We start from the raw sequence: 18,613 nt of genomic DNA, 5'->3' as shown, positions 1-18,613 counted from the left end.
GGTAGGAGCTAAGTCTGCACAGACACTAATACTGAAAGTGTGTTCATTACATGAGGCAGATCCGCTTGATGTGGGTCTTGTCACACATCAACCAAAGGAATTGGAGAATTCAAGACCAGACACAATCAGCTTACTGCGCGCAGCCTACTCGCCTGGTAGGCGTTAAAGGTGCGGGGACGAGGGAGGGAGCGCCCACTGATAACAATCGGACAAAATTACACTCGGGTGACTCCGCACCTATTGTCAAAGACACCAAGGTCGGGATGGCAAATGAAACGAGAGGGAAAGGTAAGCAATGCTCAGTCATAATACCTTTAAATACCCAACCAGGTCTCCTCCGGTGTCATAGCCTAACAGGTAGTCAACGTCTCGACCTAAATGTGAAAGGATTCCCGCGCGCAATAGCCCATTTGGCAGACAATCTGTTGGAATGCGTGGTATTAATGCTCATTTGGCTTTTTTCGAATTGAAAGCAGTCGGTCTCATTTTCGATTTTTCTGAAATGGTGTTGGTGGTAAATTGTGTTTTGTCATGAGCATACTTCAAATGTAATTACATTTGAGAAACAAACGTGTGATGCACACCGTTTAATGGAAAACCTCGTTACTGGATGTTATTATTATGTAGGATATTTGTTAGTCTCTTGTTGTCCTCACAAGTATTTAACACTAAGGCTAATGCGTTTTTGTTGTCTTATTGGAAACAGGAGTTGCGATGTTACAACTGTTACTGTATATTTTCATTACATTGTACCTGGTTGATATCCTGTAGATCACCATGGGGTGCAATAACTTACCAACATATATTAATATATAGGAAAGTATTCAGTGCACTACACTACAATGTATCTTAGCTGTTGTATGCATTCTACTGATCTTAGAAATAGATAGCCTTTCATTTATTATGCAGTTCATTTAATTGAATAAACGTTCTATGTGACCAACATTTGGTTCAAGTTAATAAGACAGTTCTGCATTGTACCTTCTCCATGACCTTTAAGTGAACCTTGAAAAGCGTTATCATTCTACAGTATTTGATGAAGAAGGTGACACTGGGCAATTTAATTAGATTGAAAATGGTCTACTGCTGAATAATTGTTGCTGTTGAATTCATGTTTTGGGTCAGTGTAAACACTCAAGGAGATATCTTGAATATATGGCAGATGTGATGAATAGTTGGACACTAATACATTAGTTGTGCAAAAATTATGTAACCGATTGTGTGAGGAACAGGGCTGTGTTCAGCATGGGTTGGCTTACAAAATTCACTCTTTTCCCTAGTTCACTAGGCCTACCACTTTACAATGGCCCATAGTGATCTCACATGCAGGGAATATAGGTGGCCATTTATGATGTGGACCATGTCTGATTTAGTCCAACTTCCGTGAAAGAAGAGTAATTAAAAATGTATGAGCGGCTTGTGATTTCTTTTTAGAATGACCCAGTCAAATCCATTCTACAACTGTATCTATAATAAAACGGACAGTGTGAAAGACATCACAATGCTCGCCTAATAAGGTACCATCTCCCAATTTGGCACATGCCTGGTGCAAACACTGGAGCTCTGCTTCATGAACACACATTACCACCCTCCCTCAAATGCCTTAACCTGTTGCGCTACACAAAGGCTGGCTGTTAAGTAGTGGTTGAAGGTGGACACTTCAGGCTGAGGAGCAACTCCAAACATCTCTATGTAGAACATTCACTCTTAAAATGCACTGGAGTGAACTCATCATTGAGCTGTTCACCTGCTCCTCTGGATCAGGGCATCACTGTAAATGTTGTCTGCAAAGGTGGTCACTCAAACATAACCTCCCTCAGCGTCACTCAAAAACAGAGCAATGTGGACACTTGTTGCACATGTCCATGTTGTACTTTTTAAATTTGTTTTCTTATGACTTACATTCGTTGAGCAAAAGCAGTGTTAAGTATCTTTTTACATTCTGGAACTTTCATTTGGCAAGAAACAATGCTGTACTGAATGACTAATTTAAAAACAGAAAATGGTGAGGTATTGGGATGGGGAATGCTGTTAGCATGCCAGTGTTTTTTAAATTCGGTACCCATTGTTTCAAGCTAAACCTCACCACAGAAACCTAACGCAGGTAAATGCTCCTCAAAGTCTTTCAAGACCATTTTGTGTAAATGTGTTGTTCAGTACAAATGTTCAGGCAAGCTAAGTAAACCTCCTTACTTGGCTTTAAAGACATGATAGGGACCTTCGTAGCTAACTATTGTGTTCAGGTGAGTGAGCGTTCCTTCATATGCACTGACCCACTTAACGAGCAGTGTGGATAGACAATGAATGCATTCAATTACCATGTCTTTGTCCTTACCATATACAGTCACGGGTGGTAACTTCAAATAGATTACTGTATTTTGGAGGTGTGGCTTGGTTCATTTAAACAATTATTTTAAGCTAATACAACTCAAATCTGGAACCCCGATAGACTTAATTGGTGTGAAAAAAACTACAAAATAATTTTAAGTAACTACCTGTACTGAAATACGCTGCTCAAAAAAGTTAAGGGAACATGTAATCATCACAGTATAACACCAAGTCAATTAAACAGGGATATCTATCTGTCCATTTAGGAAGCATAAGCGATTGTGAATCAGTGTCTCCCTTTTTTGGTGCAAATTAAAGTGACAACAGGTGCACTGGAGAGGCAACAGCAAGACAACCCTGAAAAAGGGAATCGTTTTGCAAGTGGCAACCACAGACAGTGGCTCTCTCCTTACCCTTCATGACTGATTCTACTCTAGTTTTGCATTTTGCTAGTGTCCTTGTCACTACTGGTAGCATGAGGCGGTACCTGCAGCCCATTCAGGTTGCACAGGTAGTCCAGCTCCTCCAGGATGGCATGTGCCATCACAAGGTTTGTTGTGTCTCCCAGTACAGTCTCAAGAGCATGGAGGAGATATCAGGAGACAGTCCGTTACACGAGGAGAACTGGACAAGGCCGTATAAGGGCATAAACCCCGCAACCGGACCAGTATCTACTCCTTTGTGCGAGGAGGAACAGGAGGAGCACTGCCAGAGCCCGATAACATGATCTCCGGCAGGCTACTGGTTTGCATGTTTCTGACCAAACAGTCAGAAACAGACTCCATGAGGGTGGCATGAGGGCCAGACGTCCTCTAATGGGACCTGTGCTCATAGCCCATAGCCCAGTACCATACAGCTTGCATGGAATTTGCCAGAAAACACCAGAATTGTCTAGTCTGCCATTGGCGCCCTGTTCTCTTCACATATGTGAACAGGTTCACACTGATAACGTGACAGATGTGAAAGAGTCTGGAGACACCGTGGTGAACGTTATGCTGCCTGCAACATCATCCAGCATGACCAGTTTGGCGGCGGGTTCAATAATGGTCTGGGGAGGCATATCCTTGGGTCTCACAGACCTCCATGTGCAAGCCAATGGTACCCTGACTGAATCCAATTGAGAACCTCTGGGACGTTATGTATTGGTGCATCTATGCTGCCAAGTAGCGCCACAGACTGTCCAGGAGCTCACTGATGCCCTGATCCAGGTCTGGGAGGAGATCCCCCCCGAACACCATCCGTCGTCTCGTCAGGAGCATGTCTAGACATTGTCTGGAGTACATACAGGCACTTCGGGGCCATACACATTACTGGGTCACATTATGAGTTGTGTTGATGAAATTCAAGCAAATTGGAACAACTTGTGATTAAAATTTTTACTTAGATTTTCAGTGTGAGTTCTGTAATATATTTTATTCATCGAGACCCGATGTGTAATTTAAATGTTCCCTTACTTTTTCTGAGCAGGGTATTTGCACCTGGTTTCCTCAAATGTTTGAGTAATGAGACCACATTGGGGTTTACAGTGTAGGTCTCTAACTGAGAGATTCCAGGGGCTGTTATTGTGAAGTAACATAGTGGTTGGGAAGAATTTCAGATTTACATTCAAATTCTTGGAAGTGACTTTCTCCCAGAAGCTTTTAACTGCAGGGCACTGCCAAAAAATAAGGAATGTGCCTACCTGCCTTTGGGAACACAGTGTATAAGTGGTTATTCATAGTTAAAAGAACACAGTGAAAAGTCTGGGGGTAATTTCATAGTAAAACATCTTTGGGTGTTAAATACAACCAAGTCTACAGAACTTTGGGAATGTTCTGTAGAACATATTAATGTAATGGTTTTCTCAGAATATATTTTTTCAAAGTTTATTATGGAGCCATTTTGAGAGCCAAAATCTTTTATTTCTGAATTCCGTAATTGGATGGTTTGTTGGTTGGATTTCCCAAGGCACTGCATAGGTTAAATATAACCTATATATAGCCTAAATATAAATGAGTTACCTTTAAGTGTTTTTTTTCTAGTGTGTATTTTGAAATGATCTCCAGTCCTTACTGTCCATGGTATTGGCAAGCAACCCTAGCTAGTGGTGTGAAGGGGCAGGGTGGGTGGTTGGAGTGGGAGACAAACTTTCTATTCATTTTCCTTTACATAACAACATTAGCATAACTATAGATAGAGAAATAGATCATATCTTTTAGGCAATGTGCAATCACAACAGCAAGATTTGTTACCTGCTAAAAAACACTACCAGGGAACAGAAACATTGTGAAACTAACCAGTATTCAGCTGGTTATTTTCAGAAATAGACTCAACAATTTATTAGTTTTTCCTTGTTCCTCATAACTATTAGCACATTTTTTACCATACTGTACATTGCTTATTATATAACACTCAAATTCCTTTGTGTACTTTTGCATAGTATTTTGTATATTTTTTATTTCAACCACATTCTTTGTTTTCACTGTATTTCTTCACTCGCTTTGGCAACGTAAGCAAATATTTCACATGCCAATAAAGCTCTTTACATTGAAATTAAATGGAGAGATAGATACAGAGATAGGCTCACAGACTAATTGTATTCTAAGTTGTGGTAACTGGGGGCATTTTGTCACTTTGTCATAATTGTTACAATGCAATGTGAATCATTAGCCCTCCTTAACGCTAATTGCAAATCTATATATTCCAGCCATGCTTCCTGACCTAATCTGCTCAGGAGGATCATTTGAACCCTGCTATCCTTGAACAAGCTGAAACAAGATTGTTGCCAAACCAATAGTTGTTACTGTTCCTACTTTTTTAGTTTTTACCTGTTCAACATAGTTACACCTTTGGCTGTAGTTTTTAATCAGAATTAGTGTGCTTTATAGAGTGTGTTTTCCTGTGCAATATACGGTAACATAGCTTCACTTTCCATTTACGTCATCACCTTTGTAAAAGTGTAACATGCAGTTGTCACACTCCTGAGGTTTTAAGGAAAATACTGTGTCTTTTCCTGTGATAAGACGTGCTCATTATTTTCAGCCTATGTTTCTGTTCAGGGCTTTCATTTAAATCTCTCCACCACCCACATGGCAATGATGTTAATCAGAAACACCTGCGTTGTGGTTCAGGGTGTTCCAGTGGTCTAATAATCAGAAACACCTGTGTTGTGGTTCAAAGTGTTCCAGTGGTCTAATAATCAGAAACACCTGCGTTGTGGTTCAGTGTGTTCCAGTGGTCTAATAATAAGAAACAGTTGTGTTGTGGTTCAAGGTGTTCCAGTGGTCTAATAATCAGAAACAGTTGTGTTGTGGTTCAAGGTGTTCCAGTGGTCTAATAATCAGAAACAGTTGCGTTGTGGTTCAGGGTGTTCCAGTGGTCTAATAATCAGAAACACCTGTGTTGTGGTTCAAAGTGTTCCAGTGGTCTAATAATCAGAAACAGTTGCGTTGTGGTTCAGGGTGTTCCAGTGGTCTAATAATCAGAAACAGTTGCGTTGTGGTTCAAGGTGTTTCAGTGGTCTAATAATCAGAAACAGTTGCGTTGTGGTTCAGGGTGTTCCAGTGGTCTAATAATCAGAAACACCTGTGTTGTGGTTCAAAGTGTTCCAGTGGTCTAATAATCAGAAACACCTGCGTTGTGGTTCAGTGTGTTCCAGTGGTCTAATAATAAGAAACAGTTGTGTTGTGGTTCAAGGTGTTCCAGTGGTCTAATAATCAGAAACACCTGCGTTGTGGTTCAGTGTGTTCCAGTGGTCTAATAATCAGAAGCAGTTGTGTTGTGGTTCAAGGTGTTCCAGTGGTCTAATAATCAGAAACAGTTGCGTTGTGGTTCAGTGTGTTCCAGTTGTCTAATAATCAGAAAAACCTGTGTTGTTGTTCAGTGTGTTCCCGTGGTCTAATAATAAGAAACAGTTGCGTTGTGGTTCAAGGTGTTCCAGTGGTCTAATAATCAGAAACAGTTGCGTTGTGGTTCAGGGTGTTCCAGTGGTCTAATAATCAGAAACAGTTGCGTTGTGGTTCAGGGTGTTCCAGTGGTCTAATAATCAGAAACAGTTGCGTTGTGGTTCAAGGTGTTTCAGTGGTCTAATAATCAGAAACAGTTGCGTTGTGGTTCAGGGTGTTCCAGTGGTCTGATAATCAGAAACACCTATGTTTTGGTTTAGGGTGTTCCAGTGGTCTAATAATCAGAAACACATGCATTGTGGTTCAGTGTGTTCCAGTGGTCTAATAATCAGAAACACCTGCGTTGTGGTTCAAGGTGTTCCAGTGGTCTAATAATCAGAAACACCTGTGTTGTGGTTCAGGGTGTTCCAGTTGTCTAATAATCAGAAACAGTTGCGTTGTGGTTCAGGGTGTTCCAGTGGTCTAAGAATCAGAAACTCCTGCGTTGTGGTTCAAGGTGTTCCAGTGGTCTAATAATCAGAAACACATACATTGTGGTTCAAAGTGTTCCAGTGGTCTAATAATCAGAAACAATGGCGTTGTGGTTCAAAGTGTTCCAGTGGTCTAATAATCAGAAACAGTGACCTTGTGGTTCAGGGTGTTCCAGTGGTCTAATAATCAGAAACAGTGGCGTTGTGGTTCAAGGTGTTCCAGTGGTCTAATAATCAGAAACACCTGTGTTGTGGTTCAAAGTGTTCCAGTGGTCTAATAATCAGAAACACCTGCGTTGTGGTTCAATGTGTTCCAGTGGTCAAATAATCAGAAACATCTGCATTGTGGTTCAGTGTGGTCCAGTGGTCTAAGTCGCTGCCTCTGGTGCACATGTACTGTTGCAGTGTGTGTTTGAATCAGCCCTACTGCTCTCTCAGTAAACTTCTCTTTCACTGCTTTCCTGTCCAATAATGTTTTAATATAATGAAAAAAATGAAGCACCTGCTGTTCTTCTGTTTCATAATTGTGAATGACATACTGAGTTTTGCCTCAGTCTCTCAATATTACCGAGCTAATATATTTGTTTTATGTGATGTCCAAATGCGAATAGACATGGCAGTGCTGTCAGACATCCGCCCGTCAACCCTGGGGATGAGCTAAGACAGTTTTGCGGCAACCTCTGTTGGACTCACATGCTCTGTTGATATGGGCACTGTTGGTATGTTGGAATCAGGATTCAAACACCTGGCCACAAGAATGCAGTTGTTGTGCAATGAGGTAGTCTCTCCAGGGGTCTATACTATTATATAACAGATTCTGACACAGTTTTCGTAAAATGATCAAACAGCAAGAATCTACACTTAACAGCTAAGATACAATTCTCAATAAGTAATTTGGTTATTGTTGTTTCTTTCACCTCCACACATATCACCAATTCTTTCCCACACTCATTTTGTGAATATTTTTTAGTAACCTTGGGCCATGTTTGGAAACCCGAATGTGAACTAGAATATCCGATCTATGAAGGAAATACAACCGAATAGGGGTGGATAGGTGCCTGATGGGCACCTCAGTTTAATCTTTCATTCACACACACATCTTCGTATCATCGTTACTTGAGATTACAGTAGCTTTGAGTGAATCTGGAGCTTTTTGGAGTTTGTCTCTTAGGATTCTCGCACATCCTCATTTCTTTTCACTATAGAAAATCTTTCAGAAAAAAAGCAGCTGGGAGCCAGTCCTTTTTGACAAGAGGAAATAGGAACATCTGTTTAGTTGTTGGGAGAATCTCTACTAAACTGGATATCATATCTGGTGCACTTAAAGCTTTTTCTTTAAACAATATTTCCTCAGTGAAACTGAATAGAAGCAGAAGCAGTTCAGTGTTGTAAGAATAGGTGTGATTAGTAGTGCAATACACACACTCACTGGCCAGTTAATATACCCTCTCCAAGGGAATGGATCTCTTATACACACACTCACTGGCCAGTTAATATAATGCTGTGTCGAGCCAAAAACATTCAGCACGTGTCCGTCATGGATGAAAACACATTGCTGATGAGAGACGGTTGAAGGATAATTGCAGGAATCTTACAAGGTAACAGCGTTTAACAGCGGGGGCCATGAACGGGGCAGCCTACAACTGTGGGTCGCAGAAGAGCGTCTCAGAATGTATAGCTCCACAACCCTCAACACTGATGATGCTATTGTCGCCAGCACAGAATAATTGAGGAGCTGAAAAGCATTGCCTGTCACAGCAAATCCCAGTTTGGTTCAGACCTCCACCCAATCCAGCATCGTGAACAGGTTTCTTTGCCGTGTGAGTGGACTGACCTCCAGTCTGCTGCAACTGTGATGCCATAATGTCCGCATTGGACCATCATCCCTGTGTTTCTGACACTATGTAGAATCCATGCAATTCTCTTCTAAATGCAGAGATGTCTGATCCGATACTAAAGGGTGGTACCTTATGAACTGGTAACTGAGTGTACAGTGGCGAGAAAACATCCAGGTAATTCCTTGGGAATTACTTTGTAATTACCTGGGATTGCCTTTGGAATTGCCTGGATTTCTGCATAAATTGGTCATAGAATTTGATTTGATCTTCATCAAAGTCCAAAACAGTAGATAAAAACTGTCTGCTTAAACTAACAGTTTCTTTATTGAACACACCATGTAAACATTCAGTGCAGGGTGGAAAAATGTATGTGAACCCTTGGATTTAATAACTGGTTGACCCTCCTTTGGCAGGAATAACCTTAATCAAACACTTCCTGCAGTTACATATCAGACCTATAAATGTATACTACTGTTCAAAAGTGTGGGGTCACTTAGAAATGTTCTTGTTTTTGAAAGAAAAGCACTGGCTATTAAAATAACATCAAATTGATCAGAAATACAATGTAGACACTTAATGCTGTAAATGACTATTGTAGCTGGAAACAGCCGATTTTTAATGAAATATCCACATAGGCCCATTATCAGCAACCATCACTCCTGTTTTTCAAAGACATGTTGTGTTTGCTAATCCAAGTTTTTCATTTCTAAAGGCTAAACATTTTGCAACTATGTTAGCACAGCTGAAAACTGTTGTGCTAATTAAAGAAGCAATAAAACTGGTTCCGACTAGTTCAGTATCTTCAGCATCAGCAATTGAGGGTACGATTTCAGGCTCAAAATGGCCAGAAACAAAAAACTTTCTTCTAAAACCCATCAGTCTATTCTTGTTCTAAGAAACAAAGGCAATTAATGCGAGTAATTGAAGTACTATAAACTGAAGTACTATAATAATGTATAGTACTACCTTCACTGAACAGCGCAAACTGGCTCTAAACAAATTAGAAAGAGGAGTGGGAGGCCCCAGTGCACAACTGAGCAAGAGTACAAAAACCTCAGATTATCTAGTCTGAGAAAGAATGGTAGTGTATATTATTTAAATGTATATTTACTGTACCCTGTAGCTTGTAAAAATACCTTTTTGTCTTCTTGGGAAAATTGTCAAGTGTTGGTGAATTTCTGTGCAACCCCAGTGTCATTGCATTAGATGCTTTTGTGTGGCACCTGAAGGCACATTTTTATTGATATGACAGATAATCGGATTTTGTGTATAATTGTATTTTTGGTGAGAAGTCCGTTTTTCTATCGATAATGGTGTGAGTTTTGAGAAGCGTGTTCATGGTTTTGAGAAAAGGTAATACATATTGAGGAAATTTAGATTAGCTGTTGTGAAAAATTAAAAACCTTACCTATAATTTTGAGACATAGCCAGTAAATTGAGCTGTAACGAGCTGTTTCTATTTTCATTTGATTAGTATGTCAGGATCTTGAAGGGTTTGGTTTTGCTTGCCAATAAATCAGAACAGAGACACCACACAGTCCTTGTCACATGAGTTTATTGTTGTTCGCATTGGCTCCAAATTACTGTGAAAATATTAGAGGAGATGGCAACGATTAGAAATATGATAGACAGGTTTTATTATTTATTTATTTAGTATTAATTTGTAAAGTGAGCAGTGCCATCAACAAGCTAGCCAGACATTCCCTAGACCATTTTTCTGCATAAAGGGCTTTAAATTGATTTGTTACTGAAATATATTTTTTCAGGAAGTGAACATAATGTTCTCAAAGAAACTATTTTTTGCTTCCTATTTTCAAATACAACGCTGCTGAGGAAGGCTTAACAACAGTGATTACAGTTGAATTAAAATCATTTAGATACTTTCATTAGTTTGAGCAGTTTGGTAGACTTCCTTTGGCGGCTTTGCTTTCTGGCGGGTTTAATACAATTAGTGAGATCCCGCTGTTTCTCAGTCCTGAAACTTGTAATCAGTATCTAAAACAGCTACCAGCTGCCAACCTGACAAGCTGGCCAAAGACAGAAAGAACAAATACAACCTCGTTATTCCTCTGTTACACAGAGCGAAGTATTTGCTGCCTACATATGAAACTAAGACACCAGGAAAGTAAATGGCCATTTAATGACCCTGCGCTGGAGTGCTCATCGTCATCAGCCTCCGGGAGGCTTGTGGCCAGTTAACAGGCAGCACACTTTACAACCGGTTAGGTGTTGTTGGCTACTGATGGCGCACCTCTAGGAGATGATGAAGTTCTAATCTCTACTTTAATCGTCTTTATTCCTAGAGCTGGAATGATGTCCTGGTTGAATGTCCGTTATTTATTTATATCAGCGCAGCTGTTGTATTCCAGCTTGAATTAGTTCCATATTGGCCCACCTTTTCAGCTTCTGCCCAAATGATTCTGTCCTTCCTGATTTGCAAAATGATTGAGATTCAGCACAGAGCTAAAAATAGCTCTGCGCTAGAAGAGGCCGTGACAGACAGCAGGTTTCTCTCTCTCCTTTTTTGCTCTTACTCTCCATGTCTCTCACCCTGTCTCCCTGTCTTTCCTCTTTCGCTTTTTTCCCCCCTGCTCTCACTCGCTCACTCACTTATTCTCTTGCTCTATCCTTCTCTCTCTCGTTCTCTTGTTCTCTGTCTTGCTCCCCCTTGGGTAAACACTTCAGTCCACAGCCAAGTTCTGGGGTTTCAAAAAGACATTAAGTGGAGCACCCAAAAAAATAAGAATAAGAAGTGGAGCACCCGTTTTGACAACCTGGAGAAAGATGGAAGAAAATGCTTGAACCACCTGAGAATAAGGTTCAGGAATGAGCAATGCAGCCCAGGGAACAGCCGTCAGAGTATGCCGAAGGTGCACCAGGCCTCGGCTTAAGTATGCTGTCCCAGCATGGAGCAATTATGCTCCCAAACAAGTAGCTCCAAAATGTTGTAATTAAGATAGTACTGAGGCTCCCTAAATACACATCTATAATATAGTCTGTTATAGTCAGACTAACCAGCAAGGCTAGCAGAACCACAGTAGAGAATGGCTGTTCTGGGGCAAACATATGTCACCAGGTTGGTTAAAAATCCATCTTTCAAACTGATGATTCAAGAAGAACAACAAAACCCATCCAAAGTTTTATGAAGAAACCTGCTTTTAATGCTTTTAAACTATTTAAAAAAAATCATTATTTTTCTGTTAGGTTACAACATTAAAATGCTGCTCATACTCTTGCTGGTAATATCATTTTTTGATCCACTAATAAAGCACAGAGATGTCAAGCTTTAAAGGTTAGCAACTCAATTTCAGCCATTTGTTCCTAGCCTACCTCTTTATATAAATAAATGATTATATGACTGGATATTAATTTGTATATCCAATTCATAGTAGACTGAATGTTCTCAATATTTACCTTTTTTGCCATTTTCTTCTTACTGTTTTGTGATGTCCAGTTAGTAGTTACAAACTTGTTTTTTTGCAGACCTCCCATTAGGCTCAAGAGATTCAAAGATCACGAATGGTTCACAGAGATAAAAAAAAGAAAGAAAAAATAATATATATATTAGTGGGGCCCTTGATGGGCCCAGGGGTAAAGTCACTGCCTTCCAGTTACTGCATCATTGCGAGACCAGTGATCGTGCTTTGGGATTAGCTGGTTTTGGGGGTTAGCACTCAAATATGATTGTGGAGAGTTGCACGTGAGCATAACAAACCTTGCTTGTCTGTAAAACAGGACAAATATAAGCACCTACCTATTGATATTTCAACACTTATTTATGCCCAGTGGCCAGTTATGTACTGGGTTGGTTCCCACTTTGCCTCCAGACACTGCACACTGGGGGAATTTTCTAAATGGAATTTGATGAACCCCCTACTGAAATTGTATTGCTGAGATTTGATTGGGATTGTGTGTTCCCAACACATTACATTACTGTGTCTGCTGCGAAGGGAGAAGAGAAAGAAAATACAAGGCCTGAGAACTGGCTCACAACTCTTTCTGTAAGTCCCTCTTCTTAGTGCATAGTAACACTGTGATGTTCTATAAATGACATCCACATGTTACTAGAACTGGCTCACAACTCTTTATGTGAGTCCATCATCTTAGTGCATAATAACAATGTGATGTTCTATAAATGACATCCACATGTTACTAGAACTGGCTCACAACTCTTTATGTAAGTCCATCATCTTAGTGCATAGTAACACTGTGATGTTCTATAAATGACATCCACATATTACTATAGATTGTTACCTCCGTCTCGTTCTCCAACCTTCTCAATTCCCCTTCATCCACACCTCCCCCTGCCTAAATCACTCCCTACATTTTCTTCCTTCCTCCCTCCTTCCGACTGTGAGGTCACAGCTTCTTGCATTGTTAGTAATGCATACAACTTCTATGGGCTTGTTAGAAATCGGCCGTTTCGTATAGTGGTTGTAATAATTAGCATACCCGTTTGTCAAGGGAGAGAGAAAGTATATTATTTATTGCAGCATTAGAAAGTCTTGTTCATGAGGTTACGGACCTGGTCTTCCTTACACAACCTCAATCTCATCTCAGTCAATCTCTTCTCACTGTAATGTTGGTTACCAGCTAGCCTATACATTAAGGGCGTTTCTAACTTTTTAGGAGTCAACCCCCATGCCATATGGCCATCGTAAACATTCCTGTCATTAGATCGCTACCTACTGAGAGATAATCTAAACAGAGGTGTTTCTGTTGTTCTCATTATCTAGGCACATTCACTTCCAATGAAACGTACATTCATATTGTAATTGTTAATGCTCAGATTCTACAGTCCCCCCTATCAAACATTTAAAGAAAAACATTACATGTTTGATAAAACATTACAAGTACAATTCAATTCCTAATGAAAAGAAAAGGCTCATACACTTATGTTACAAATGACTAAGATGAAACAACAAAAGGAGTATCTGACCAATCAGGTCTTATTGTTCCTCAAATGAAAATGAATGTAAACAAGACAATTGACACACCACACTCCGACACATAACTCAACATATGACAGTCATCAATCCAGTCCCCACCTCAGATTATCAAGGTCAAGAAACATTGACATCAATAGGTTATTATCAGTGTTAACGGTGTTCAGCAGAAAACCAGACTCAACATGACATCATGATTAAAACATTTCCCCCAAAGTCCATTGAACAATCAAAACCCCCCTTGTCCGTATCATGATCCATGCGACAAAATCATACAAAAGACTTATGCATATCCTGTTGTACCTGTGACAGATTTCAACCTTTAAAATAGGGAAAACATCTACCTTTGTCAGGGACCATCTATAATAGGGAACAATTCACTGTCCAAACAAACCATGATAGCCATCTTAATGTAGATAATTAAGCATCATCACAAATACGGCGAAGTCCAATATTGGGATTGTCATCGTATAGATTTTCCCACCTGTCTTGCGAGAAACAAACCTTCATACATATGAAATCACCATATCAGTTTATTTAGGAAAATCTTAGAGAAGTTAGTTTCCAATCAAGTGTCCTTCAGTTCTTGTCTTGCATCAGTGATGAAAGTTCCAAAATCAGTTATTGCAGTCAGTGTGATGTGGACCCAGCAATTTGCCTGGTTGTCCTAACAAGTCAGTGTAGGTGTATAATAGATAAGTGAGTTTCCAACACTTCACTTAATCAAGATTAACACCACAACAGTGTCTTCCACTGTGTTGGGACCCTGTGACCTTTCCAGTCAACTGGCCCGTGGTACTCTGACCTGTAGTATTTGGAGTCCTTCAGGACTAAGGTGGATTCTCCTCATCTCGCTGTCAACGATACATCTATAAATGGAGTGTGAAGCCAATTGTTCTGACCCTGGCATCGTTCTGTCATGTGAGTGGTCGGGAAGATTTGAAACAGATTCAACCAATGTGGTTGTAGAAGTCCTTCTTGAACATGTTGCTGGTACTCACACTCAGTTGTCTGTGTCCAGTCAGTGACGTGATGTATCATCAGAAAAGGGGTTGTGATGTCCTGATCTGTTGAAAGTATAACTACAAAGCAACGATTAGTGTGGTTCAACATACCATCAGACTTTCATCCACTGGGTCTGGTTCTGTCAACTCCCAACAATGAAGACCATAGATCAGTCCTGAAAACTTGTGGATCTCAGAAGTTCCATCATAAGAGTGAAGTGTACACTCTATTCAGACAAGTTTCCATAAAAGTCTATGTCAAAGTTCCTTTCCCATCCAGAACTGGCTTGGTTGTTTTATGACTCCTTGTGCTATATTAATGCCCGATAGCAGCTAGCAGTGGAATAAAATTGTCAGACTTGACTTTGCTTAGCCAAATCAGAAATGGTTAGATCTATACTATTCAACCATTAAAATGTTAGACCTTACATCAACCAAAACAATTTCCAAATAAACCAATTAAAAACATCCTGTAAATGGAAAATGTAAAACATAACAGATGCCAATGCTCTGTTATAGCTATGCAAACAGGAAAAACTAATTTTTTCACAAAACTCCTTATAAATACCAATTTGATTTGCCTTGAGCCCTAAGCTCAACTCTTTCCAATCATAATCAATAATCATATCATACATCCCCCCTGCCTTCACTTCATTAAGTCAATGGAAAATGACACCATGAGTGAATGCAAAACAATGACAAATAAGGCTACAGGAGGCGCCATCCTGAACCCACACTGGCCATCTTTTCAGGACAGACATGAAAAATAGAGAATTGGTAGTAGGGATGGATCTATAATCCATTCGATAAGGAGTTGCATCCTGTATATTCATCAAAACAAAGTGAACAAGTTAAAAAACACAAACATTCACTAATACAAAGACATCAATGTGCAACACGGTCGCTTGTGCGAAGGAATTATAAACCATATAACCCATTAACAAATTTTACCACATAGCTAAACAGCTCTCAAATTTGTCTTTGCCACAGTACCATCACACAGGTCTGTGAAATTGGCTATCATGCATTTATAATATCCTGTAGTTTCTTGGCACATGCCTAACTAAATTGTTCGGCCCCCAGGGGATAAACTGTGCAACTAAATTGTAGGAGTGAAAACTCCAGCCCATGTGCAGTGGTTTACCTGTTGCAACCACCAGGGCAATTGTATTAGCATAGCGACAGCATACAACTTTAGAATTTTTACAGGCAACGGCCAAACTACCTCATGAAAAACAGTGTCTTGAGTAACCTCCTAAATTTTAGGGAATTCGCAAAGTTTGATTCATTTTTATTCCAAATAGTGGCGGTCAGCTAAACCTTAAATCACAACTTTATGCTTTTTCTTTGTTCTATCATCAACAATGGGGGATGACTTTTGGTCTCTACCCTCACTTCAGTTGGTTTCAAAATCATACATTTCAACATTAAAGCTATTGAGAGGAAAATATATTTAGCTTTCACTTAATGTTTGTTTATCCCAAAACTGTATATGCTTTTGTTGATAAAATTACCATAGATGAGACCAGACTGAACACTCGAATTCAACCCTTAGTAATAGGCTACTCTGATGTAATGGGAAAGGTTGCTACTATGAGCTCCACCCATTTATGGCAATCCATTAAAAAGGCCAAATGTTAGTTTATGGTCCTCAGACTATCCTATCAATTTAGCCGACATCCTTGGTTAACTGGAGATTTTGATTTAGTGTCCAACCCATCTAATATTTTCGCAGTTTGTAGAAATGTGCTCATCATAATCTATACAACAACTCAACATTAGGGTGGAAATTAAGAAACTCTTAAGAATGGCAATCCAGACAGAAAACAGATGTATGACGTCACTAAAATCAAGGTACAATAAGTAATCCAAAGGAAACTCAATGTAGGCCTTAAACACGGTTACATCAATTACCTATTTGTTCATTAGTCAATTTACCATTTTAGAATTTAAACTCCATTAACGAGTATCAGGTGTTGGTTTTGAAAACAAGCATTATCCCAGTTATCGTTGGTAAATACAAATAAGAGAAACTATATTATTTAACCAAACTCAATTCAGCATTTAAAATACATCTAATTGTTATGTTGGGGAATAAACTCGCTTCAGCTGTTTGACTCAAAATTACATAAGTACACATGACAAAGCACAACAAAACAGGTTATTTCTTGAATACCTATTAAAACATGTTCAAGCATGACAGAACAAAACAGGCTATTTCGAATGCCTATTAAAACATGCTATATAACATTTAATTGCTTCTCAAACTACATGTAATATTTAATTAAATAAGCTTGGCTATTACCGAGGAAGGTGATCAGGTTTCCTTGATAAGTTCCAGCTTCATTTAATGATTAAGTACGATACATTTTTAGGAAATAAACATTTAAGAACTCTGAATCAATGATTATGAGCTCACGTCAGTTCCTAGTATTGTCCATGATTCCAGGATCCCATAAGAGAGACTCCATCTTGAGACTACTGTCGGTCAGCCAGGTGGTCAAACAGAATGAATCTTCGTCCATTTCGATTGTCTCCTTTTGCGCCTTTCGACTGTTGTCCTTTCTCGGCCATCTTAACTTTCCTCTGTCTTCTCTCTTCGTCTGTACCACACTCTCCATCTGTCTATATACAACTTCCTCGGAATCCATCTTGTTTAGCCGGAAAACGTTCTTTTTCTTTCTGTCCATTTCGAGTCCAGGCATCGTTGTTAATGATCCTTTTCGTTCTTGATGGTATCCTATTCGCGCCTTGCTTTTTAAACATGAACGCATCATGCGCGTCAGAGGCTGCAGTCCTCTTGTTGTATTTGTACAACTGGACGGCATTATATTTTTACTTGTACAAGTCACTGTATAATTGCCGAAAAATACAATATCACACACTAATCCCGAAAAGGAAAATGGAGTGTCATCATACTATGGCGACATGGAATACAGTTCAGCACTGAAGCACACCGGTCAACGCCCCAACAAATTGAGACGGACTGTCCGCACCCGCAGACAGATTCCACGCAATAAAAATCACGGCCTAGTCGGGTCGTCATAGGGCTTGTTTGACAAACTAACGCTTTTTGCAATCTTGACAGTTCGTTCTATGGCGTAGTTTTATGACTCACTGTTCAGTTGTTTTCAGCAACCAGTAACCGGGAAAAACAACTTCTTCCTCGCGATTGCAAATCGAGCCCCTAAGCTCTCCAGCTGAAGTTCAGCAGAATCGTTAAAACATATCCATCCGGGTCACGGCACCATCGTGTTAGAAATCGGCCGTTTCGTATAGTGGTTGTAATAATTAGCATACCCGTTTGTCAAGGGAGAGAGAAAGTATATTATTTATTGCAGCATTAGAAAGTCTTGTTCATGAGGTTACGGACCTGGTCTTCCTTACACAACCTCAATCTCATCTCAGTCAATCTCTTCTCACTGTAATGTTGGTTACCAGCTAGCCTATACATTAAGGGCGTTTCTAACTTTTTAGGAGTCAACCCCCATGCCATATGGCCATCGTAAACATTCCTGTCATTAGAGCGCTACCTACTGAGAGATAATCTAAACAGAGGTGTTTCTGTTGTTCTCATTATCTAGGCACATTCACTTCCAATGAAACGTACATTCATATTGTAATTGTTAATGCTCAGATTCTACAGGCTGGACAGGGAATTTGTACGTGGCTGATTTGCAAATTAAGTAAATGGTGACGGAGCTGGCTGAAGTGCTGGATTACTTGAAGGGCCCAGGGTATTAGGAGAGACAGAGAGATGAAGGGCTAGGGAGAGGGAAACCAGATTTATTAAAGACAGAAGTATTTTGTTTGAATAAGATTACTTTGCAGGTTCCTGATTAAAAATAAATTATGTCCGCAGGTTTTGATTTATCTCTGAGGAGTGCTAGGTTCCCCCAACATATATCTAAGGGAATAACATGCAAGTTCTTGTCGTGGCCAATTCTAGATTTACACATCACAGTATGAACACTGCTTTCTAGCAATTAAAACAGGTACTTTGAAATCCCATTAATCCACCACTATTGTTTCATTTGTTACATTTTAAGACTGTAGTCTTTACCATTAGAAAGTCTAGGCTGTGACTATGAATCCAATTGTAAAAAACTACTTATGATATCATATGATTTAATGTTTATCTCC

At 39.7% G+C, this 18,613-nt stretch overlaps 1 protein-coding gene across 4 annotated transcripts in view; it reads left to right on the top strand.

Moving 5' to 3' along the window:
* pitpnm3 (PITPNM family member 3) overlaps positions 1–18,613 on the top strand; it is a 116,298-nt gene continuing 97,685 nt past the window's right edge. For all 4 annotated transcript variants that reach the window (XM_034292061.1, XM_034292060.1, XM_020049810.3 and 1 more), the window contains exon 1: positions 1–288. Coding sequence is in view for 2 of the 4 variants with exons in the window: in XM_034292060.1 (XP_034147951.1) it covers positions 51–288 (238 nt within the window). In the remaining 2 variants the exon portion in view is untranslated. The remainder of the gene's footprint in view (positions 289–18,613) is intronic.

Source organism: Esox lucius, chromosome 1, assembly GCF_011004845.1.
Source record: "Esox lucius isolate fEsoLuc1 chromosome 1, fEsoLuc1.pri, whole genome shotgun sequence".
In the NCBI taxonomy this organism is placed as follows: Eukaryota; Metazoa; Chordata; class Actinopteri; order Esociformes; family Esocidae; genus Esox; species Esox lucius.
The sequence above is the reverse complement of the archived record's forward strand: the minus strand, read 5'-3'. Positions and strand labels throughout refer to the sequence as shown.